General features: G+C 45.3%; 2 protein-coding genes across 3 annotated transcripts in view; one reads left to right on the forward strand and one right to left on the reverse strand.

Moving 5' to 3' along the window:
- LOC144610506 (ras-specific guanine nucleotide-releasing factor RalGPS1-like) overlaps positions 1-26,340 on the reverse strand; it is a 78,156-nt gene that overhangs the window by 26,627 nt on the left and 25,189 nt on the right. The gene's annotated exons all lie outside the window — the stretch shown is intronic.
- Positions 1,754-24,434, forward strand: angptl6 (angiopoietin-like 6). Its single transcript, XM_078429668.1, has 6 exons — positions 1,754-2,087; positions 10,076-10,739; positions 14,094-14,289; positions 17,514-17,707; positions 19,404-19,674; positions 22,956-24,434. The coding sequence occupies exons 2-6, from the start codon at positions 10,110-10,112 to the stop codon at positions 23,138-23,140; spliced, it is 1,476 nt and encodes a 491-aa protein (XP_078285794.1). The 5' UTR covers positions 1,754-2,087; positions 10,076-10,109; the 3' UTR covers positions 23,141-24,434.

Consider the following 26,340-nt stretch of genomic DNA (forward strand, 5'->3'; position numbering starts at 1 on the left):
TCTGTAGGTGCCAAGACAAGCAAGTTTAGAAAAGGAGTCACCAAACTAGGAGTCAAGGCACTTAATGAGCTAATAGGAAAGCAGATGGAGAAAATTGCTGAACTGAGTATTTTTTTTAAACCAATGCTTACACACTGATTGCTGTTATTATGATGACTCTAAAGATTGAAATTCCCTAGTTTGATTTCCTCCCTTTCATTAAAACCTCACTCTACGACCAAGTTTTCAGTCATCTGCTCTGGCGAATCACACTGTGGCCTAGTGTTAATTTAACTTTATTCGCACTCCTATGGAACATTACAATGCAATATAATGTAAATAAAAGCAGTCCAAGCCATCTTCGCCCACTTATCAAGATGACCTGAGTGATTGGTGTCACAGTCAAATAGTGCGTCAACACTCAGTACACCCACAGACATACTCAGACACATACCATTTGGTGGGGATAAATGGGTCCCTTTCAAAATGGCAGGCAGTGACTAGTGGGGTACCGCAAGGCTCGGTGCTGGGACTGCAGCTATTTACAATATACATTAATGACTTGGATGAAGGGATTAAAAGTACCATTAGCAAATTTGCAGATGATACAAAGCTGGGTGGTAGTGTGAACTGTGAGGTTGCAGGGTGACTTGGACAGGTTGTGTGAGTGGGCAGATGCATGGCAGATGCAGTTTAATGTGGATAAGTGCGAGGTTTGGTGGTAAGAATAGGAAGGCAGAGTATTATCTGAATGGTGTCAAGTTAGGAAAAGGGGACGTACAACGAGATCTGGGTGTCCTAGTGCATCAAGCACTGAAAGGAAGCATGCAGGTACAGCAGGCGGTGAAGAAAGCCAATGGAATGTTGGCCTTCATAACAAGAGGAGTTGAGTATAGGAGCAAAGAGGTCCTTCTGCAGTTGTACAGGGCCCTAGCGAGACCTTACCTGGAGTACTGTGTGCCGTTTTGGTCTCCTAATTTGAGGAAGGATATTCTTGCTATTGAGGGTTTGCAACGTAGGTTTACTAGGTTAATTCCCGGAAAGGTGGGACTGTCCTATGTTGAAAGACTGGAGCGACTAGGCTTGTATACACTGGAATTTAGAAGGATGAGAGGGGATTTTATCGAAACATATAAGATTATTAAGGGGTTGGACACGTTAGAGGCAGTAAACATGTTCCCAATGTTGGGGGAGTCCAGAACCAGGGGCCACAGTTTAAGAATAAGGGGTAGGCCATTTACAACGGAGATGAGGTAAAACTTTTTCAGTCAGAGAGTTGTAAATCTGTGGAATTTTCTGCTTCCGAAGGTAGTGGAGGCCAATTCTCTGAATGCATTCAAAAGAGAGCTCTTAAGGATAGCAGAGTCAGGGGGTATGGGGAGAAGGCAGGAATAGAGTACTGATTGAGAATGATCAGTCATGATCACATTGAATGGTGGTGCTGGCTCGAAGGGCCGAATGGCCTCCTCCTGCACCTAGTGTCTATTTTCCCTTGCTCTACCAATTGAAATTTGCCCGTTTCCCCCCCCAATATATTTTTCAATTTTACACAGGATGTGCATCTCAAAATTATTTTCAGAGATTCATATCATTTCAGTTTACAGATCAGATAAACACAAAACAGAGTAGGAATCTTGAGGCAATGCAATTTCCTGGCTGGATCAACTGCATCTTCAGTGGTTTTTGGGGAGGAGTCAGGACTGCAAGGAGACAGCATTCCGCCTTCAACCTTTCATCTGGCAAAGCAAACCTCTAATGGGCGGGGAGATGAGAGGCTGCTGCTTTGAACGAGACTAATAGAAGTGAGCCGAGCTGTACTGTGGCTGCCTCTCTCTCCTCACCGTCCCAAACACAGTCACTGACAAGTTTCAGCTGCTCTCAGCTGCCTTGCTTCAGCATGGAAACATAAAGAACCAAGCTTCGACTCAATTCAGGGCACGATAATCTGACACCGTGCATGGACTGTACAAGAGCAACCAGGAATCTAGTTAGCTGTGAACATCTACAACAGTATGTTTTACACGAATTCTCCCCCTTGTCGGAAGCTGAAAACTTTGAGTAATGAAGGTTTGAATATTTGTCAGACCTCAAAAGTCTACTGAACACAGGTAAGGAAGGACATTCACTACAAGATTTAGCATTAGAACAATGTTTATAAGTATTATTGCCTTTTCCATTTTTGAGGGCTTATAAAAGAGCATTAAAGAAAGGTGTAGGAAGGAAGAGATGTTGGTTTAAATCGAAGATAGACACAAAATACTGGAGTAACACAGTGGGACAGGCAGCATCTCTGGAGAGAAGGAATGGGTGACGTTTCGGGTTGAGACCCTTCTTCAGACTTGACCCGAAACGTCACCTATTCCTTCTCTCCAGAGATGCTGCTTGTCCCACTGAGTTACTCCAGCATTTTGTGTCTCTCTTCGCGTTAAAGAAAGGATTAGTTTCCAATCTCAAAATTCCGATTTTGCTGCTTTGAGATAACAAGACGTGGAGAGTAATGCAGAAGAATTTCTCAAAGAAATAAACTATTTAAGTATATTTCTCAATTTTCATGGGCTGATAGTAAATGCTGCAATTGAATCCTGGTGTTTAAAGGTTGAGATTAAACACCCTGCAACTTTACAAAGCCAGTTCTAAACTGTTGGGCAATATTTCTGTCAGAGAAATTAAATCACAGATATATCTCTCATCTCAGTTCGGCTTGTCTTGCTGTTTTAAGATCCTCCCCAACAGACTCCTTCATCTCCACCATCTACAACACTCTCAGAAGTTATGTTTTACTCCAATCTCAGCTTCCTAGTCATCTCCAAATCTTAATTATTCCGTGGTTGACATCCATTTTCTCCGCTGGAAAAGCCATATGTCTTTAAACTCACTTCATTTGCTCCGTTCACCTTGTGTAGTTCAGTGTCAATTTTGTTCAGCAATGTTCTGTGAAATTCGTTAAGACTGCTTACAACCTTAAAAAATGTTTTACGAATACAAATTCTTGTAAGAATGGCTGTGGTATTTATCTTCAAAACAGTCCCTGCACTTCAAGAAGCAATTTATCAGCTGTTTAAAAAGGTGGAATTAAAGAAAAGTCACTCGTCTCAATTATTAGACATGAGCAACACGTTTATCTGCAAGCAGTTTTACACTAACAATATAATTGAGGGGGGCATGCGTGAGGGGAGAAATAGTGCAGGGCGGTTCATCTTGTGGTGACTGATTTGTAGGGTTGCCAACTATCTCACTCCCAAATACGGGACAAGGCGACGTCACCGCCCCGCGCTCCACGTGACCTCACCCAGCCAGTGGCCATGCTCCACCAATGGCGGACTCCCGGGCCGGGAGGCTGGTTGCTGCGCAACCTCCGTTAGGCAAAAACACTCGGCCCCGCTCCCCGAACACACTCCGTTAGCCTATACTGTCCCGGCCTACAGCGCCCCCCCCCCCCCCGGGGACAAACCAATTTAGCCCAAAATACAGTATGTCCCGGCTGATGCGGGAAAGTTGGCAACCCTACTGATTTGTCACGCAGAAACTAAGTGCATGAAGCCCAAGCCACATAAAGTGACAGAGTCTAAATGATTGGACTTAGACAATAGACAATAGGTGCAGTAGGCCATTCGGCCCTTCGAGCCAGCACCGCAATTCAATGTGATCATGGTTGATCATTCTCAATCAGTACCCCGTTCCTGCCTTCTCCCCATACCCCCGCTACCCTTAAGAGCTCTATCTAGCTCTCTCTTGAATGCATTCAGAGTATTGGCCTCCACTGCCTTCTGAGGCAGAGAATTCCACAGATTCACAACTCTCTGACTGAAAAAGTTTTTCCTCATCTCAGTTCTAAATGGCCTACCCCTTATTCCCCTACCCCTTTGACGCGAAACGTCAAACGTCCATTTAACCTGAATGTGGGGGAAGAGATACCGGCAAGGATCAGAAGAAGAGAGGGCACCACTGGATGGAACATCAGGAGATAAACAAATCAGGCCAGGTATCAGGGTGTGGAACCTGGATCTGCAATGGAAACGTACAGAATAGTGAGGTATGTAGGTTAATTGGCTGGGTAAATGTAAAAATTGTCCCTAGTGGGTGTAGGATAGTGTTAATGTACGGGGATCGCTGGGCGGCACGGACTTGGTGGGCCGAAAAGGCCTGTTTCCGGCTGTAAATATATGATATGATATGATATGATAGTGAACGGCTTGGATGGAGTGGAGAGGATGGTTCCATTAGTGGGAGAGTCTAGGACTAGAGGTCACAGCCTCAGAATTAAAGGACGTTCTTTTAGGAAGGAGATGGAGGAATTTCTTTAGTCAGAGGGTGGTGAATCTGTGGAATTCTTTGCCACAGACGGCTGTGGAGGCCAAGTCAATGAATATATTGAAGGCAGAGATAGATAGATTCTTGATTAGTACGGGTGCCAGAGGTTATGGGGAGAAGGCAGGAGTATGGGGTTAGGAGGGAGAGCCATGATTGAATGGTGGAGTTGACATGATGGGCCGAATGGCCTAATTTTTACTCCTATCACCTTATGATTGAGCCAGATGTTTTGGCGAAGGGAGGTTAGACCTCTGCCCCAGCCTCTTATGGGGGTATTGGCAATAAATAAAGTGTAAAGGTGGGGAAAGTCAACACCAAAGAAAATACTTAACACTGGCCTGTCTGCAAGGTTTCAGTTCCCTGGCTTCAAACCAGATAAAAGTGGATTTCTTTCAAAGCCCTTTCAGCGTAGGTGGTCCATGTCATTTGCAAGTCTCGAGGAGCGCACTGAATTTTGCGAACGACACTGAAAGCAATATGGTTCGCTGGACATGCCTGACAATCCGTAAAATACACACACCACAATCCAGAATATCTCGCCACTCCCCAAGGAAGCATAGAGAGATATTTCTTGCAGCTGTGCACTCAATTTAATTAAAATAAACACCAAAACCCTCTTTTTACTGAAGGAAGCATAACATTTAAAGTAATTTTTCAAGTAGTTTTATAGGGATGTATAAAATCACGAGGGGAATACATCGGGTAGACGCACAGAGTCTCTTGCCCAGAGTAGGGGAATCGAGGACCAGGGGACATGGGTTCAAGGTGAAGGGGAAAATATTTAATAGGAACACGAGGGGTAACTTTTCCACACAAAGGGTGATGGGTGTATGGAACAAGCTGCCAGAGGAGGTAGGCACAAAATGCTGGAGCAACTCAGCTGGACAGGCATCTCTGGAGAAGGAATGGGTGACATTTCAGGGTCGAGATCCTTCAAGGTTTGCCTGAGGAGGTAGTTGATGCAGGGGCTATCCCAACGTTTAAGAAACAGTTGGACAGGTACATGGATAGGACAGGTTTGGAGGGATATGGGGCAAATGCGGGCAGGTGGGACTAGTGTAGCTGGGGCATGTTGGCCAGTGTGGGCAAGTTGAGCCAAAGGGCCTGTTTCCAAGCTGTATCACTCTATGACTTAAGTGATTACAAGGATGGACAAAAGACAAAACAACCATCAAGGAGACAGTGTGGACAGATGGAAGATTTTGCTGCTGTCAAATAAAATTACAGGTACTATAAAGCTTTGTTTATATTCCACTAAACCCACCCCCACACACAATCACAACCCAAAACACTCTCAAACAGTGAGCATAAGGCTGAGAGAAAGGACATAGAAACAAGCATAGAAACAGGTCACAACTGCAGGGGGGTTGTTACAAAGCTGTTGGAAGCCACTGGGAAGGAGGGCAGGCAATGGTTTACGCAGCTTTATACAGGATATTGCGCCTGGAGAGGCAAGAAAATAAACACTCTGATGCCCAGCCCCACCACCAAATGAAACTGGTCACAAACTGCAATCTGTAAAGGCTCTTGCATGATACAGTCACAGCAGGGAACAAGGGCAAACACCTCTGGACAAACAGGACCCCAACTGACTAGCAGGCAACTCAAATCGCCGCTGAGAGCAAATGTTCACTTTGGGATTTTAATTGTTTCCAAGTCTGTGAGTCTAACTAATTACTCGAGTTTTCTCAAGCATGTCGAGTGCAGTATCTGTTCCACAAATAGAGTTGTGTAGGAAGGAACAGCAGATGTTGGTTTACATGGAAGATAGACACAAAAAGCTGGAGTAACTCTAACGGGACAGGCAGCATCTCTGGAGAGAAGGAATGGGTGATGTTTTGGGTCGAGACCCTTCTTCAGATAGAGTTCTCAGATAGAGTTTCTCTTAGGATGCACCCAGCCCCAGCAGATACATTCAAAGGGCTGGATCCTGTGCCTAATAGATTATCCCAGTTTGATGGTCAATTGGGGTCATGGATAGACCAGTAATCTTAGAATTGGGATTAAGCTGCAAGTTTGCAACTCAAATATTGACAATGGTTCTTCCCCCAGAACCAGACGGTCTCTAGAAACACATTACAAAGACACAAAATGCTGGATTAACACAGCGGGGCGGGCAGCATCTTTGAAGAGAAGAATTGGGTGTCGTTTCGGGCCGAGGCCCTTCTTCGAACAGGTTGCTAGGACATGGTGATGATTCTTTGCCCTCTGGAAGGAGCAGTACAGTTTCTTAGCCAGAGGAGCGGTCCTATAAAAGTGGTCGTACCATGCAAGAGTCTTTACACATGGTACTTGGTGCTTGTGATTTGAATCATGACACAAAATGCTGGAGTAACTCAGCGAAGCATGCAGTACCTCTGGATAGAAGGAATGGGTGACGTTTCGAGTCGAGAGCCTTCTTTGGACTTCAGACTGAAGTCTGAAGAAAGGTCTAGACCAAAACGTCATCCATTCCTTCTATCCAGAGATGCTGCAAGTTCCGCCAAATTACTCCAGCATTTTGTGTCTATCTTCGGTGCAAACTGGCACCTGCAGTTCCTTCCTATATATTGTGATCTGAATCGCTCTCAGTTTCTAGTGTTGGGGCATGGTAAGGGTTGCCAACTATCTTACTCCCAAATAAGGGACAAAAGGTGATATTACCGCCCCATGCGACCTCACCCAGCCAGCGGCCACGTGCTCCCGCTCCACAAATGGCGGCCGCCCGGGCTGGGAGGCGGGTTGCTCCTGGGCCTCCACTGTCCGGGCCTACTGCACCCCCCAGGCCTAATACGGGACAAGGGCGGTCTCGTATGGGACAAACCAATTTAGCCCAATGTACGGGATGTACCGGCTAATACCGGCACGGTAGCGCAGCGGTAGAGTTGCTGCTTTACAGCGAATGCAGCGCCGGAGACTCAGGTTCGATCCTGACTACGGGTGCTGCACTGTAAGGAGTTTGTACGTTCTCCCCGTGACCTGCGTGGGTTTTCTCTGAGATCTTCGGTTTCCTCCCACACTCCAAAGACGTACAGGTATGTAGGTTAATTGGCTGGGTAAAATGTGAAAATTGTCCCTAGTGGGTGTAGGATAGTGTTAATGTGCGGGGATCACTGGGCGGCACGGACTTGGAGGGCCGAAAAGGCCCGTTTCCGGCTGTATATATATGATATGATATATGATATAATACGGGACAGTTGGCAACCCTAGGCACGGTACGATTTAGCCTTGGGCTTTCTCATCTCTCCCAGTGGACTGCACTCTTTGGGGGAGTGTCTGGGAGTAAAACAGGGTTCCAGGTGGGTTGGGGAGGGGACCAGTGGTGTCAAAATAGGGACAAGAATGCAGAGCAGGCCGAGTGCACCGGTTAAGCTTCCTCCGGCTCACATTTTCAAGAGGTTGAAAGTCTTACTGTAGAGGTTATTTACCTCTTTGTTCAGTTACTGGCCACTGGTTAGTTCTTTTTGCTACTCAACTACATCCCAACAGATAGACTAGTATTCTTAGAATTGAGACCAAGTTGCATGTACATGACTTAAACCCAGAAAATAAGAGACAACTGTTCAATCACAGCTAGGGGTGCCAACTATCGCAATCCCAAATAAGGGATAAAAGGTGACGTCACCGCCCCGCGCCCCACGTGACCTCACCCAGCCAGCGGCCACGTGCTCCTGCTCCACCAATGGCGGCCGGGCAGGAGACTGGTTGCTATGCAACCTCCAATAGGCAGCGTCCGGGCCTACAGAGTCCAGGCCTACAGCACCCCCCCCCCCCCCCCCCCGGGTCTAATACGGGACAAGGGCGGTCCCGTATGGGTGCTGTAGGCCTGGTGCTGTATCCAGGTGCTGTAGGCCTGGATACACTGGAATTTAGAAGGATGAGAGGACATGAGGCATGAGGCCACCTCCAGCTTGCCACATGTTATGCATCTGTTGTAAGCTGACACAGAGATCAATGCAGCATATCCTAGTCTGTGATTGCTGCGACATTCAGATGGGCACTATATAAATGCACGTCTGTTCCTGCTTGCAAGAGCTTTTAAAACCTTCAGGAAAAAGTGAGTAATACATGCTGCCTCTGCCAGCAACAACCACATCTTGCAAAAATAATAAAAGACAAACCACCAAGCAACATTCCACCAAAGTACACAGAACGCCAACCTGGTTGGACAAAGGCTGCCGTCTCCAATAAACAAGCTAGGAAACTTCAAAGTGCTTCAGCAAATTTTCACTGGGAGTGTGGGGTTACAGAGCGCAGGGGTCAGGTTGAGAAGTGGGGTGGGGGTGGTTGCGGTTTAGAGCGTATCAATCTCACGACTTGCATCAAAAGCCCACACGTCACAGAGTAAAATCATGTAGAAGTATGCATAAACAATCATAAAAACCACTCAGAGAAAGTCATTAAGTGAACTAACACACTCTGGCATGAATGTATACAATAGCCCCAAAGGAAACGAAAAGCATCCTTTTCAGTTAGATGCTATCGCAATTACAATTTCAACCCTCTGGATTTTTGCGTGGGGAGGAACCACAGATGCTGGTTTACACAGTAGACACAAAATGCTGGAGCAACTCAGCGGGGTAGGCAGCATCTCCAGAGAGAAGGAATGGGTAAAGTTTTGGGTCGAGACCCTTCTGCAGACTGAGAGTCAGGGGAGAGGGAAACTAGAGATACAGACGGGTACAAAGGGAATGTAAAGTGTGAAAAGGACAGATCAAAGCAGACAATGTTAAAGGAAATTTAGAATGGTTCATTGTTGGCAAAGGGGGAGGCATACTAACAGTAAAATTTATTCACAAAGTGCTGGAGTAACTCAGCAGGTCAGGCAGCATCTCAGGAGAGAAGGAATGGGTGACGTTTCGGGTCGAGACCCTTCTTCTTGACCCTTCTTCAATGATCACATTGAATGGCGGTGCTGGCTCGAAGGGCCGAATGGCCTCCTCCTACACCTATTGTCACTTTACGAGATCTTATAACATACAAAAGCGTTGGACTGAAAGTGCTCGAGTATCTCAGCGGATCTGGCAGCTTCTTTGGAGAGCATGAATAGGTGATATTCTGGATTGTAACCCTCCTTCAGACCAACAGAAGGATCCCTACCCTAAAAGTCACTTATTCAAGTTCTCCAGAGATGCTGCCTGACCCGCTGAGTTACTCCAACACTTTGCCATTTTGTTTTGTAAACCAGTATTTGCAGGCCTTGTGTCTACAAAAGTGCTAACATGTTTCCAATGTTTGGTCCGCATTAACCAAACTGATCTCCCGGTGGCCGAGCACTTCAACTCCCTCTCCCATTCCCAGTCTGACCTTTCTGTCATGGGCCTCCTCCAGTGCCATAGTGAGGCCCACCGGAAATTGGAGGAACAGCACCTCATATTTCGCTTGGGCATCTTGCAGCCCAGTGGTATGAACATTGACTTCTCCAACTTTAGATAGTTCCTCTGTCCCTCTCTTCCCCTCCTCCTTCCCAGATCTCCCTCTATCTTCCTGTCTCCACCTATATCCTTCCTTTGTCCCGCCCCCCTGACATCAGTCTGAAGAAGGGTCTCGACCCGAAACGTCACCCATTCCTTCTCTCCCGAGATGCTGCCTGACCTGCTGAGTTACTTCAGCATTTTGTGAATAAATACCTTCGATTTGTGCCAGCATCTGCAGTTATTTTCTTATACTATATGTTTCCAGTGTTGCAGCAATGAGTACATTCTACAAGTTGTAAACACATTAAAACATCCTGAAAGGGGTACGAAAGATGCTCAAAGAAATGCAAGCCCAAGATTGTAAAATTGAACGTTGTATTTCATTGCAGATTTGAAACTGTTTCAGGCAGCCCAGTTCGAACGATGTTGAAACTCACTATCAGCCTCTTCTTGCTGATCAGATTAGCAGGAGCTGAACAGGCCAGCTTAGGCACGGATGCAGGCAAGCTTGCACAGGCCGAGGAGCCCAACGGTCACAATGCTCAGAGAGCACCATCCAGCAGGTGTACCTACACCTTCATTGTTCCCCAGCAACGCCTGACTGGTGCCATTTGCCTGAGCGCCAAGGCACCGGCGGGCGGCTACAGCGGTGTGAACAACAGCGAGCTGCTGGCCGTGAGGGGGGAGATGCGCGAGCAGCAGCAGCAGATTGACGACCTCAGGCAGATGGTGGCAGTGGACGGGCGAGTAGTCGACGAAGTCAAGGCTCTCCGCAAGGAAAGCCGCAACATGAACACCAGGGTGTCGCAGCTCTACGCCCAGCTGCTGCACGAGATCATCCAGAAGAAGGACGAGTCTCTGGAGATCTTCCAGCTGGAGAACAAGGTGCTGAACGTCACGGCCGAAATGCTGAGGTTGTCGATAAGGTACAAGGACTTGGAACGCAAGTACACAGCCCTCACCACCCTCATGACCAACCAGACACGCACCATTGCTCAGCTGGAAGAACAGTGCAGACCAGTAGTGGCAAATCACAATCAACAGCATCAACAGGTAAAAGGACTTGAACTTTTCAACGACAGATGTATTTTTACATTCATTATCATCATATCATCATATCATATATATACAGCCGGAAACAGGCCTTTTCGGCCCTCCAAGTCCGTGCCGCCCAGTACATTAACACTATCCTACACCCACTAGGGACAATTTTTACATTTACCCAGCCAATTAACCTACATACCTGTACGTCTTTGGAGTGTGGGAGGAAACCGAAGATCTCGGAGTAAACCCACGCAGGTCACGGGGAGAACGTACAAACTCCTTACAGTGCAGCACCCGTAGTCAGGATCGAACCTGAGTCTCCGGCGCTGCATTCGCTGTAAAGCAGCAACTCTACCGCTGTGCTACCGTGCCGCCCATTCCTCGGGATGCGACCTTCAATGACAAGCTGGGCATTTATTGCCCAACCCCAAATGAGCTTTCAAATGTGGTTGCAGAGCCATTTCAGAGGGTAGCTCAGAGTCATATTGCTGTGTTTGGAGCTACATGCATACTCCAAAGACGTACAGGTGTGTAGGTTAATTGGCTGGGCAAATGTAAAAATTGTCCCTAGTGGGTATAGGATGGTGTTAATGTGCGGGGATCGCTGGGTGGCGCGGACCCGGTGGGCCGAAGGGCCTGTTTCTGCGCTGTATCTCTGAATCTAAATGGGCAAGGATGGGAGATTTACTCTCCTGAAATATATTAATAGACAATAGACAACATGTGCAGGAGGAGGCCATTCGGCCCTTCGAGCCAGCACCACCATTCAATGTGATCATGGCTGATCATTCTCAGTCAGTACCCCGTTCCTGCCTTCTCCCCATACCGCCTGACTCCGCTATCCTTAAGGGCACTATCAAGCTCTCTCTTAAATGTCCCCAGAAGGTGATGGTGAGCCAGTTTATTGATCCACAGCAGTCCGCAAGATAAAACTGCTTCCGCGGTGCTTTTGGATGAGTAGGTTCATCCAGAATTTAGACCACACAAAGATGAAGGAACAGCAAGACATTTACAAGTCAAAGGGTTCAAAGTCACAATGGTGTCATTTGAAAAGAGATCTGTCTTCTATCCAAGTCTTCTTAGTGAGATCTTGCAAACCCCCTCAGCTGTACAAACATTTCACCTATTGTCTATTGTCTATTGTCTATTAATATTCCCCAGCATCAGGTCAACAACAAATAAACAGAAAACATAGCCCTGTTGACAAGACTAATTAAAACAAAAATCCACTGATAAAGGTGAGAGTTTTGGAATTCAAAAAAACCATTTTAGTGTGTGGAAGGAACAAATAAATGAATTTAGATTCCAGCTCTGTTAAAAGAATACATGCACATTGTCTTGAAAGAAGCTGCTAATTTTGTCTAATTTTTAAACCAACTTTAAATCTCATTGAGTGTGTAAGAGGGAACTGCAGGTGCTGGTTTAAACTGAAGGCAGACACAAAATGCTGGAGTAACTCAGACGTTAGACAGCATCTCTGGAGGAAAGGAATAGGTGACGTTTCGGGTCGAGACCCTTCCTCAGACTTCAAATCTCATTGAAGCTGATTATAATGAACCATAGATGTTTATGGTTTTGTGGAATTCAATCAAGCATATAGAGTGTGCACACGAAGAGATGGAAGGTATTAGCACTGTTGCTCCACATCAACAGAACAGATTAAACATCAGCTACACTACAACCAGCATTTTAATCATCTTCGCATACATAGGGGAGACAGGATATAATCTAGAGCACGTGTCCCAATGGCTCAGGAAGCCAGCATTCCTGGCAGCCAGAATGGGTTGCCCTGGGAACTTAGGCTTTCTGCCTATCACATCAGCAGCCTTAATTCAGTGTGCCTGGCCTTCCTCTCCCTCCGATAAAGCCACATATTCTCCTCCCTCCACACTACAAATCCCATAGTGTAGTCTAATGGGCCGAGCACTTCAACTCCCCCTCCCACTCCCAGTCTGACCTTTCTGCCATGGGCCTCCTCCAGTGCCATAGTGAGGCCCACCGGAAATTGGAGGAACAGCACCTCGTATTTCGCCTGGGCAGCTTGTAGCCCAGTGGCATGAACATCGACTTCTCCAACTTTAGATAGTTCCTCTGTCCCTCTCTTCCCCTCCTCCTTCCCAGATCTCCCTCTATCTTCCTGTCTCCACCTATATCCTTCCTTTGTCCCGCCCCCCCCCGACATCAGTCTGAAGAAGGGTCTCGACCCGAAACGTCACCCATTCCTTCTCTCCCGAGATGCTGCCTGACCTGCTGAGTTACTCCAGCATTTTGTGAATAAATACCTTCGATTTGTACCAGCATCTGCAGTTATTTTCTTATAAAATCCCATAGATAGTCATTGCATTTCTTGCAATGCAAGACAACCAAGAATAACAATTGAAGTTTAAATTAAAAAATAAAAATAAATCACAAGGAAAATTTCAGGGTAAGTGGATAGAAATTATTTCCACTTGTGGCAGAATGTCAACTCAGGAAGAACGTCCAAAAATTAGTACCAGATTATTGTAGCATCAAGGTGAGAAAACAACCTACAAGCAGAAGCTGATGGAAATCCCCTCAGGAAATAGTTTTAAATTATATTTACCTGGAGAAGTACAATGGACGTCAAGAACTAAACAGGAGAAACCTTGGGGAGGGATTGCATTCAGGGCCGTCTTAATGCATGGGCCTGATGGGCACTTGCCCGGGGCCCCACGAGCATAGGGGCCCCATGCTGATCTGTGTATGTTAAGTGACTTGCAATAAATAAATACTACTTTAAAAATGTAGGTTCAATAAGTGCTTTTTTCGCAACATTTTCGGTCCCTAAGTGCTTCTCACAGCGATCTGTTTCGCAACAATTAGCTCCCTAAGTGCTTTGCTTTTCCATCCCTAAGTGCTTCTCACAGCGATCTGTAAGTGCTTTTCACAACAATGTAGCACCCTAAGTCCATCGCTAAGTGCTTTTCGGTAAGTGCTTTTCGCCGGCACGACAGGGGGGGGCTGGTAGGGAAAGGGGGGTGGGGGAGAGTAATGGTAGGGGCCCCAGTACACTGCTTTGCCCGTAGGCCCATAATGCTGAAAAAACGGCCCCGATTGCATTCATACCAAAGTAAGCCACATCAGCTGCTAATAACCCAATATTCATTTCTGCTACGTCAGAAGATTTACTCTGCTTGTGGTTTGACCTATAGAAATGTTTCTGCCTTCAACACATGGTCCATATGGTCCTGGCTCTGTGAATCCTGTCTGGAATACTCCCTCAGATAAGGGTCCATTTCAGCACAAGGCCACGTTCTCATGCTTCGAGTCAGGAAATTAATATTTGTGGTTTTGCATCAGACAGCCCTTTGTACAAGTTGATATCTGGAATTTGTTTACAAGCAGGAGGCAGAACAGATATCCCTCGTCACCATCACTGGGAAGAGTCTGAACGGCAGTTCCAATAAGAGCAAGGCTCCGGGCTCTGGCAATGAAATATTGAGAGATCAGATATACAGCATGACACAGGATAGACTCAAGAGAATGGAACAGTCTCCTCCCACTACAGTTCCACTTGTGACCACTACTAAATCCACAGGTGAGTGAATAATGACTCCATAATCTTCCACAAAATGCTGGAGTAACTCAGCAGATCAGGCAGCATCTCAAGAGAGAAGGAATGGGTGATGTTTCGGGTCGAGAACCTTCTTCAGACTGATGTCAGGGGGGCGGGACAAAGGATTTGTACCAGCATCTGCAGTTATTTTCTTACACTACCTGTTGCTCCACTGCGATTTCTCCTCAAGGTATGTCCACTTTGAAGAAGTTCTCCTCCTCTCTTCGACAAGAGTTTAGCAACATGCTCTCTCGATGCTCCCCCCAGTGATTTCTCCTGCCCTCCTACTCTATGACCACATTTTGAATATCGACTTCTCCAACTTTAGATAGTTCCTCTGTCCCTCTCTTCCCCTCCTCCTTCCCAGATCTCCCTCTATCTTCCTGTCTCCACCTATATCCTTCCTTTGTCCCGCCCCCTGACATCAGTCTGAAGAAGGGTCTCGACCCGAAACGTCACCCATTCCTTCTCTCTTGAGATGCTGCCTGACCTGCTGAGTTACTCCAGCATTTTGTGAATAAATACCTTCGATTTGTACCAGCATCTGCAGTTATTTTCTTATACTACCATAATCTTCCACGGTATCACAAAATGCTGGAGTAACTCAGCAGGTCAGGCAGCAACTCTGGAGAGAAGGAAAGGGTGACGTTTCGGGTCGAGACCGTTCTTCAGTCTGAGATCCGAAACGTCACCCATCCCTTCTCTCCAGAGATGCTGCCTGACCTGCTGTGTTACTCCAGCATTTTGCGATACCTTCGATTTGTACCAGCATCTGCAGTTATTTTCCTACCATAATCGTCCACGATCGCTCGGATTTTGCTGTGCGCAAATTAGCCGTTGTGTTCCCTGCATTTCCACACTGATCAAGTTTTAAAAAAGGTTGTAAAATGTCTCGGATGCTTTTGCAAGAGATACAAAAGCAATTTAAGACTCTGTCTTCTTTAAAAATAAAGTTGAGTGAATACTGCAGCAGTTCATCAAATCTGATCTATCAGAAAATAAGGAATCACAGCACAAAGCTCCCAAAGGCACAATGCACCCGATGAAACTGTGTACCGGATTTACACGTTTGTTTTACGAGTTTTTGAATAACGCATTTGTTTGATTAATACTTAAACCAAATCTACACGATGAAGTATTGAAATAACACACTGAAATTTATGCCTGTTTAAATGTACATGGTTTTTGCACAGGCATTTTGGATTTATGTGGTGTTTTTTCAGAACGTAACCCACGCGTAAATCGTGAGGTGCAGCATGTGCACTCATACAGTGAGTGAGAAAAGGTTGAAGACTGGGCTTTAAAACCTACATCCCCCAAATTTTCTCCTATTCACCCACACCCTCTAATCTGCTCAAGGACTGCTTGGGTGGGGGTTGCAACTGTGCTTTGGAGCTCAAAGTAGTAATTAAGAAACTTTAAAACCTATTTACACGAAGCGCAGGTTAGAAAGAACAAGCATGTTTCGTTGACCAGTAACATTGAGCTTCATTGTTCATTGCCAGTCGCATTTCAGATAACAGAGCATGCCTTTGTCAGCAACTTTCAGCCTCATTCCCTGTGGAAAATAGGCCGCAGTTATTGCAGAAATGGACTGGACGTACTATGTAATACCAAGTTCCTATTCCCACAGCTCAAATATTCCCACAATGTAACAAAGTCTGACCAGCTGTGACTTTAACAAAACTGAAGCAGGGTCTCGACTCAAAACGCCACCCATTCCTTCTATCCAGAGCTGCTGCCTGTCCTGCTGAATTACTCCAGCATTCTGTGTCTATCTTCGGTGTAAACCGGCATCTGCAGTTCCTTCCAACTCATTCAGGCCATTACTGTCAGCCTGCAGAATATCACGCAGAAGTGAAATGAGTGTAGCCAGTCTGCAAATAAACCAGAGTTCTTGTTCGCACTACACCAGTGGCCAGTCCAAGCTGTACCATCTCTAGAAGTTAAACTGTGACCTCTTAGACGAGTTTACAGGCACAAGCACTACATCAGCTGAAGGGCAGGACTGACAATTTAATTAGGCGCGGCACAGCCAAGTGTTTTGCTGCCAGTAAAATGACCAGAGACACTCAGTTGGAAGTTAAAAGAACAGCAGGGTCTGATCAACCATCAAACCTACATCAGCAAGAAATTTAGTCACGTTTCTAAATTCAGGATCACATCAGGCAGAAGGAGGTCACCATAAATGGAATGTAGAATATAACATCACAGGAACAACTTTTGGCCCACGATTGCAAATTTAACTAACAACATCTGCCTGCATGCATCTCCCCCCCCCCCCCCCCCCACTCGACCGCCATTCCAAGCACCCACCACTCAGTGTGTTAAAAAACTTGCTCGTCTCAAACTGTTTCACTGTAGCTGAAGTCCTTAATGTCAGACCAAGGTTTCAGTAGATCCCAGACCTTTTATTTGAGGAAGGAACCACACATGCTGGTTTAAACCGAAGATAGACACAAAACTAGTGGAATCAAGGGATATGGGGAGAAGTTGGGCACAGGTTACTGATTGTGGATGATCAGCCATGGTGGCACGGTGGCGCAGCGGTAGAGTTACTGCTTTACAGCGAATGCAGCGACGGAGACTCAGGTTCGATCCTGACTACGGGTGCTGCACTGTAAGGAGTTGGTACGTTCTCCCCGTGACCTGCGTGGGTTTTCTCCGAGATCTTCGGTTTCCTCCCACACTCCAAAGACGTACAGGTATGTAGGTTAATTGGCTGGGTAAATGTAAAAATTGTCCCTAGTGGGTGTAGGATAGTGTTAGTGTGCGGGGATCGCTGGGCGGCGCGGACTTGGTGGGCCGAAGGGCCTGTTTCCGGCTGTATATATATGATATGATATGATCGCAGTGAATGGCGGTGCTGGCTCGAAGGGCCGAATGACCTCCTCCTGCACCTATTTTCTATGTTTCTAAAATGCTGGAGTAACTCAGCGGTTCAGGCAGCATCTCCCGAAGTGGCGTTTCGGGTCAGGAAACTTTTTAAGACCTCTTGTTTCCAGTTTTCTGCTAACTCCTGCTGGATTTATGACCACTTGACCACTCACTCCCCTAGAAGGTGGTGGGGAAAGGTGAAATGGGTAATGTTGTCAAAATAGTTCATGGTAAGCATCTTGACCAGAGCATCCACGTGGAATCGTTTTTAAAAATGCTGGGAAATTATGGAATAACAATTTTCATTATGTTGTGACCTTTTCGAGCAGGTCCCTGGAAAGACTGTCTCCAGGTTTTAGAAGAGGGCCACACAGCCAATGGAATCTATCTAATCAAACCAAAAAATGTCAACCAACTGATGCAGGTGTGGTGTGAGCAGCAGAAGGAAGCTGGCGGTTGGATAGTCATCCAGAGGCGCCAAGACGGGTCGGTCAACTTTTTTAGGACTTGGGAGAATTATAAGGTTAGTTACGCAAGTGTTGAGTACATTACTCTTGGTCCATCTCTAGAAGCAAGTATTGTGACCAAATGATGGGTAGGGTGTGTAAAGGATTTTCTACCCAGTAATTAATAAATATGACAAAACTTGCTCTTTAAAAATAAGGGAAAATAATCCAAATTAAACATGGAAAATAGGTGCAAGAGGCAGCCATTTGGCCCTTCGAGCCAGCATCATTGTGATCATGGCTGATCATCCACAATCAGAACCTGTGCCTGCCTTCTCCTCATATCCCTTGATTCCGCTAGCCCCTGGAGCTCTATCTAACTCTCTTTTAAATTCATCCAGTGAATTGGCTTCCACTGCCTTCTGTGGCAGAGAATTTCACAAATTCACAAATCTCTGGATGAAAACGTTTTTTCTCATCTCAGTTTTAAATGGCCTCCCCTTTATTCTTAGACTGGGGCCCCTTGTTCTGGACTCCCCCAACATTGGGAACATGTTTCCTGCCTCTAACGTGTCCAACCCCTTAATAATCTTATACGTTTCGATAAGATCCCCTCTCATCCTTCTAAATTCCAGTGTATACAAGCCTAGTCGCTCCAGTCTTTCAACATATGACAGTCCCGCCATTCCGGGAATTAACCAAGTAAACCTACACTGCACGCCCTCAATAGCAAGAATATCCTTCCTCAAATGTGGAGACCAAAACTGCACACAGTACTCCAGGTGCAGTCTCACTAGGGCCCTGTACAACTGCAGAAGGACCTCTTTGCTCCTATACTCAACTCCTCTTGTTATGAAGGCCAACATTCCAATGGCTTTCTTCACTGCCTGCTGTACCTGCATGCTTCCTTTCAGTGACTGATGCACAAGGACACCCAGATCTCGTTGTACGTCCCCTTTTCCTAACTTGACACCATTCAGATAATACTCTGCCTTCCTATTCTTACCACCAAAGAGGATAACCTCACACTTATCCGCATTAAACTGCATCTGCCATGCATCAGCCCACTCACACAACCTGTCCAAGTCACCCTGCAACCTCATAGCATCTTCCTCACATTTCACACTACCACCCAGCTTTGTATCATCTGTAAATTTGCTAATGGTGCTTTTAATCCCTTCATCCAAGTCATTAATGTATATTGTAAATAGCTGTGGTCCCAGCACTGAGCCTTGCGGTACCCCACTAGTTACTGCCTGCCATTCTGAAAGGGACCCATTCATCCCCACTCTTTGCTTTCTGCAATTGGGAGAGAAGAAAACATCAAGACCCAAATTGAAGTGTATAAAGATTCAAGTGTTGTACCAGTAAATTAGTAGGTTTGACAATGAGCCTCAATGCTATTTTTCTTAAAATATTAATATTGAATAATGAAGTACTGCAAATTCAGAAATTGAAATTACTTTAAGTAAACTATCTACACTGGACAAATGACCTGTGGATTGGAATCGATGTGTCAGATTGCCTTTTAAAGAATCCAAAATGGGAAGCTCGGCGGTGTAGCGGTAGAGCTACTGCCTTACAGCGCTGGTGACCCAGTTCGATCCCGACTACGGGTGCTGTCTGTACGGAGTATGCACGTTCTCCCCGTGACCTGTGTGGGTTTCCTCCGAGATTTTCGGTTTCCTCACACACTCCAAAGATGTACAGGTTTGTACAAAACCACACACACACACAATTGTTTATGACTAAACAATCCGTTTTCATTTGCAGCAAGGTTTTGGGAACATAGATGGCGAGTACTGGCTGGGCTTGGAGAACATCTACTGGCTGACAAATCAGGACCAGTACAAACTCCTCATCATCATGGACGACTGGCAAGGGAGGAGAGTATTTGCCGAGTACGATAACTTCTACCTGGAGTCAGAGAACGATTTCTACAGGTTACGACTAGGCCACTATCGTGGGAATGCTGGAGACTCCTTGTCATGGCACAACAACAAGCAATTCACCACACTGGACAGAGACAGAGACCAATACACAGGTAGGATCTTCTCTGGGGTGAGAGCACTCTAGGGTTGCCAACCATCCCGTATTATAACCATATAACCATATAACAATTACAGCACGGAAACAGGCCCGTTCGGCCCTAACAGTCTACGCTGACCACTTTCTCTGACCTAGTCTCATCTACCTGCTCTCAGACCATAACCCTCCAATCCCCTCCCATCCATATACCTATCCAATTTACTCTTAGATAATAAAATCGAGCCTGCCTCCACCACTTCCACCGGAAGCTCATTCCACACAGCCACCACCCTCTGAGTAAAGAAGTTACCCCTCATGTTACCCCTAAACTTTTGTCCCTTAATTCTGAAGTTATGTCCCCTTGTTGGAATCTTCCCCACTCTCAAAGGGAAAAGCCTACCCACGTCAACTCTGTCCGTCCCTCTTAAAATTTTAAAAATCTCTATCAAGTCCCCCCTCAACCTTCTACGCTCCAAAGAATAAAGACCCAACCTGTTCAACCTCTCTCTGTAGCTTAAGTGCTGAAACCCAGGCAACATTCTAGTAAATCTCCTCTGTACCCTCTCCATTTTGTCGACATCCTTCCTATAATTTGGCGACCAGAACTGCACACCATACTCCAGATTCGGCTTCACCAATGCCCTGTACAATTTTAACATTACATCCCAACTTCTATATTCGATGCTCTATATTCTATATTGTATTAGACGGTATTTTGGGCTAAATTAGTCTGTCCCGTACGGGACTGCCCTTGTCCCGTATTAGTAGGGTTGCCAACTTCCTCACTCCCAAATAAGGGACAAAGGGTGACGTCACCGCCGCGCGCTCCACTTGACCTCACCCAGCCAGCGGCCACGTGCTTCCGCTCCACCAATGGCGGCCGCAACCCGCCTTCCGGCCTGGGCGGCTACCATTGGTGGAGCGGGAGCATGTGGCCGCTGGCTGGGCGAGGTCATGTGGGGAGCACGACGGTGACATCACCCTTTGTCCCGTATTTGGGAGAGAGGAAGTTGGCAACCCTGGAGCGTACAGCCAAAGATTAACCAAAAAGGAGGCTCGTTATATTCGCAGACAAGACAAATAATGTCGAAGGTATCACAAAATGCTGGAATAACTCAGCAGGTCAGGCAGCATCTAGGAGAGAGGGAATGGGTGACGTTTCGGGTCAAGACCCTTCTTCAGACTGATTTGTGCCAGCATCTGCAGTTTATTTTCCTAGACAAATAATGTCAGTAAGTGATGAACAAAAATCTTTATAGAGGTCATCATACACAAGCTGACTTGCAGTGCACAATCATTTTAAAGTTTCATTCAGGTTTCCAGCATTCTTGTATTTTCCCTTCAAAAAACATAAAATGAAGTGATATTTTAGTACAGCTGCCAATAACTTGAGTGTTTGTCTGTTAAAACAATTGCCTGCAAAATTACATCCTCCCATAATGAAATAGAACATCACTCGTTTTTGTGGTCTATTATACCTACATTTGTGCAACGCCTTCCAAACTGCTTTACAGCCAATGAAATACTTCTCTTAAATACGTGCCAACCAGGTAGCCAACTGTCGCACTGTAGGCTCCTAACAATCCCAGTGTTCGGATTGAGTACAGATGCTCCTAGACATACAATGGGGTCACGTTCCGATAAACCCATCGTAAACCAAAAATATCGTAAGTCGAAATGAATTTAATACACCTGGTCACGTGGCCGGAAGCGAGCCCAGCGTTTGCACCATTGAAAGTCGAAGCATCGTAAGTCAGGGAGCATCTGTACTTAACATTAGTACAGTAGACTCTTCTGCCCCTGACACCTACTCTTTAAATGAGAGGAGATCTTTATCGTATAAAATTTATTAAGGGGTGGGACACGTTAGAGGCAGGAAACATGTTCCCAATGTTGGGGGAGTCCAGAGCAAGGGGCCACAGTTTAAGAATAAGGGGTAGGCCATTTAGAACTGAGATGAGGAAAAACCTTTTCAGTCAGAGTTGTGAATCTGTGGAATTCTCTGCCTCAGTGGAATTCTCAGTGGAGGCCAATTCTCTGAATGCATTCAAGGGAGAGCTGGATAGAGCTCTTAAGGATAGCAGAGTCAGGGGGTATGGGGAGAAGGCAGGAACGGGGTACTGATTGAGAATGATCAGCCATGATCACAATGAATGGCGGTGCTGGCTCAAAGGGCCAAATGGCCTCCTCCTGCACCTATTGTCTATAATATAAAATTACTTAAATTATAAACATAAAATTGAAATATAGCATTTATTCTATGTCTTAAATGTAAGGCAGATATTATATCTTTAAAAGTAAAATGTGTTCTATGCCTGCAACTTTTCGTGGAGCTTTCAAAACTGAGAATCTATTTCATCTCCATTCGAGTTTGACATTGAACAATGCATGAAGGAACTACAGATGCTGGTATACACTGAAGATCGACACAGAATGTTGGAGTAACTGCGGGCCATGCAGCATCTCTGGAGAGAAGCAACGAGTAATGTTGCAGGTCAATGAAATCTGACGTTTCGGGTCAAGACCCTTTTCGGGTCAACCCGAAACTGCATCTATTCCTTCTTTCCAGAGTAGAAACATAGAAACATAAAAAATAGGTGCAGGAGTAGGCCATTCGGCTCTTCGAGCCTGCACCGCCATTCAATATGATCATGGCTGATCATCCAGCTCAGTAACCTGTACCTGCCTTCTCTCCATACCCCCGATCCCTTTAGCCACAAGGGCCACATCTAACTCCCTCTTAAATATAGCCAATGAACTGGCCTCAACTACCTTCTGTGGCAGAGAATTCCACAGACTCACCACTCTGTGTGAAGAAATGTGTTCTCATCTCGGTCCTAAAAGACTTCCCCCTTATCCTTAAGCTGTGACCCCTGGTTCTGGACTTCCCCAACATCGGGAACAATCTTCCCGCATCTAGCCTCTCCAACCCCTTAAGAATTTTATATGTTTCAATAAGATCCCCCCCCCCAGTCTTCTAAATTCCAGCAAGTATAAGCCTAGTCTATCCAGTCTTTCTTCATATGAAAGTCCTGCCATCCCAGGGATCAATCTGGGATTGATCCCAGTCAAGACCCTTTTCGGGTCAACCCGAAACAACATCTATTCCTTCTCTCCAGAGTAACTCCCGCTGAGTTACTCCAGCATTTTGTGTCTATCTCCAAACTTTCAGTGACCTTAGCATGAATAAATGTTTTCCAGTCCTTACTCCTGAAGGGTTCGATGTGTTATCTAAGCTATTCACGTAGAGGATGTATTTGAATGAATTCTTCAATATCATTCTATTATCGTTAATAGGTAATTGCGCCCATTACCAGAAAGGAGGTTGGTGGTACTACACCTGTGCTCACTCAAACCTGAATGGCGTATGGTATAAAGGAGGACATTATCGCAGCAAGTACCAAGATGGCGTTTACTGGGCTGAATTCCGAGGAGGAGCCTACTCTCTAAAGAGAGTAGTGATGATGATGCGTCCAAGCTAGTCATCCATGCAACATATTCATATATTGGATTGCAATCATATATAGAATATAATCAATAACTATTATTGATGGGCACCTCTTTGTACTTTTAAAATACTGCGTTATAAGCAAAGATACAGACAATATAACTACCTACTTAAAGAATAATATCTTAAGACAAAAGCAGACCCAAATCTTTCAGGGAATAACCTCTAACAGGCTGAATGTACCAGTGGTCTATATGCTGCTTGCTCTTTGAGGTCTTTTATTTATGAAGCTATTTTTGGTGCAATGAATAGCATGCTCCTCTGTGTGTGTGTAGGAACACAGGCCCTCCCATTGAATAAATCATTTTCCATAAGTACATCATTTTCATATATCAAGGAATGACTGTTTTAAAGCATTAAAGCAGCAAAACAAATTTTCTGCTGAACAGGGTTAGTGAATTATGCAAAGCGTCAGGAAACCAGAACCCAAATACAAGTCTGACAGCACAATGTGGTAGAACCACATCTTTGACAAGAGGGAATGTCAGAGACAGTCAGTGAAGCTGGTAAACCCAATCTAACATGGCAGACTAAAAGCCTTCTGTCATGGTAGTGCACGACATCATTAACAACGAATATCATGAAGCAAGCAAATAGAAATCACAAATTTTGCATCATTAAGAATTGAATTTTTCATTTTAGGTTGGTTCAAAATTGGAAAATAAAATAGCCAAGGGCATCACTAGGGTTAGATTGTGGTACATGGAAATCTGTAACCAGGAACTCCCACTAGGAAAGACTTAGACAGTAAAAATCAGGAGTGTTATATTGAAGTGTTGTGAGGAGTAGAATTAGGTATAGGTGTCCATTCCGGGCTCTGCTGTCAAAGTAACAATTCCTTATCTCGGGGACTGGATCCTGGCAAAACATTGGAGCCACTGCAGCACACTTTAGCAAATCACTATTGTGCTTGAAGTTTGCCTCATTGTTCAAAAAGCACAAGGAGCAATGACCAACATTTTTCTCACAACCTAAAATAGGATGTCCTTCAAATGTGAAGGCAATTGTAAGGTTTAAAAAAGCCTCTCTCCAACCAAACACAACTGGAGATCCTCTATATGGATGCATTTTATTTGTGGCTCTCTTAAGCAAAACAAAAGCTTTTCACTGTACCTCAGTACACATGGAAATAATAAACTGAACAAGATTTGAGGAACAAAGGAAATCACTCAGCTTCTCTACAGTTCTACCATTTGCCTAGATCACAGCTAATCTATATCATCAACCAATCTTAATTCTATAATCCTTAACAGATTAAGACCAATAAATTTTAGTTGAGGTTTTCAGTTGAAATGCTTGATATCATTTTTTTGGTGGGGAAACAGCATTTCATGGGTAGAAATGCTTTGAGAATGAATGAATGAATAAGTTTATTGGCCAAGTATGTGCACATACAAGGAATGTGCCTTGGTGCTCCGCTCACAAATGACAACACAAACATACAGTTAACAATTAAGAATAAAGCATAAACACATCAAAACAATAAGGATACAACATTACGGCCTAAACATGTGGGTGAAAATAAACCAGAGCAAAAAAGACTTTGGTTATTGAGTAGAGCTATCACCCATGGGGAAAAAAAAAGCTGTTTTATGTCTGGCTGTGGCTGCTTTGACAGTCCGGAGTAGAATGGATCTAATTCCAAAAGGTTCCCTCATTCTGGACTTACCCAGCAGAGAAGATTGTTTACTTCCAACTGCAATACTTTACTCATCTTAGAGTTACTGCTTTACAGCGAATGCAGCGCCGGAGACTCAGGTTCGATCCTGACTACGGGTGTTGCACTGTAAGGAGTTTGTACGTTCTCCCCGTGACCTGCGTGGGTTTTCTCCGAGATCTTCGGTTTCCTCCCACACTCCAAAGACGTACAGGTATGTAGGTTAATTGGCTGGGTAAATGTAAAAATTGTCCCTAGTGGGTGTAGGATAGTGTTAATGTACGGGGATCGCTGGGCGGCACGGACTTGGAGGGCCGAAAAGGCCTGTTTCCGGCTGTGTATATATATATGATATGATATATGATAAATCACCCCAAAACCTTCTGCTCAACAGCCCGTATGATGCAATGGGTAACACGGTGGTGCAGCAGTGTAGTTGCTTCCTCACACCACCAGAGGCCCGGGTTCAATCCTCGCTACGGGTGTTGTCTGTACGGAGTTTGTACGTTCTCCCTGTGACAGTGTGGGTTTTCTTCGGTTTCCTCCCACACTCCAAAGACATACAGGTTTGTAGGTTAATTGGCTTGGTATACCTGTAAATTGTCCCTAGTGTGCGTGTAGGATAGTGTTAGTGTGTGGGGATCGCTGGTCAGCGCGGACTCGGTGGGCCAAAGTCTCTCTGCTGGATCTCTAAACTAAACAAGACCATCTTGGTCATTAATACAATTAATAGTTTTTCTTCGCCTACCCAAACAATTCTCCTTTATCTTGAAAACTTCAATCAAATAGTCTTTCAATTCTGCTTACTATCACCAGCCTGTTAATTGTTAATGTAGGAAGAATGGTCTTGAACCTAAACGTCAGGGAGAAGGGTCAATAGACAATAGGTGCAGGAGTAGGCCATTCGGCCCTTCGAGCCAGCACCGCCATTCAATGTGATCATGGCTGATCATTCTCAATCAGTACCCCGTTCCTGCATTCTCCCCATACCCCCTGACTCCCCTATCCTTAAGAGCTCTATCTAGCTCTCTTTTGAATGCATTCAGAGAATTGGCCTCCACTGCCTTCTGAGGCAGAGAATTCCACAGATTCACAACTCTGACTAAAAAAGTTTTTCCTCATCTCCGTTCTAAATGGCCTACCCCTTATTCTTAAACTGTGGCCCCTTGTTCTGGACTCCGGCCTCGACACAAAACGTCACCCATTCCTTCTATCCAGAGATGCTGCCTGTTCCACACACTGAGTTACTTGCGCATTTGGTGTTTATCTTAATTGTTAATGTAAACTTACACTTCTGAACTCTGTGCAAACAGACCACTGTAAATAGGTGAACAAAAACATTTGGCTGTAACTGCAGATCAAAGAAGTGCGAGGAGCCAATTAATTAATTTTCAGTGGGAGGCAAAGTCACACGCACAAGAAAGTAACCTGGATTATTGGACTCTACAGCTATTTTTAAACTGGTTGCAAATGAAGATAGCACCTCACTTCAAATATAGATTCCTGTACCTCCCCAG

The sequence above is a fragment of the Rhinoraja longicauda genome, chromosome 37 (genome assembly GCF_053455715.1).
Source record: "Rhinoraja longicauda isolate Sanriku21f chromosome 37, sRhiLon1.1, whole genome shotgun sequence".
Taxonomy (NCBI): Eukaryota; Metazoa; Chordata; class Chondrichthyes; order Rajiformes; family Arhynchobatidae; genus Rhinoraja; species Rhinoraja longicauda.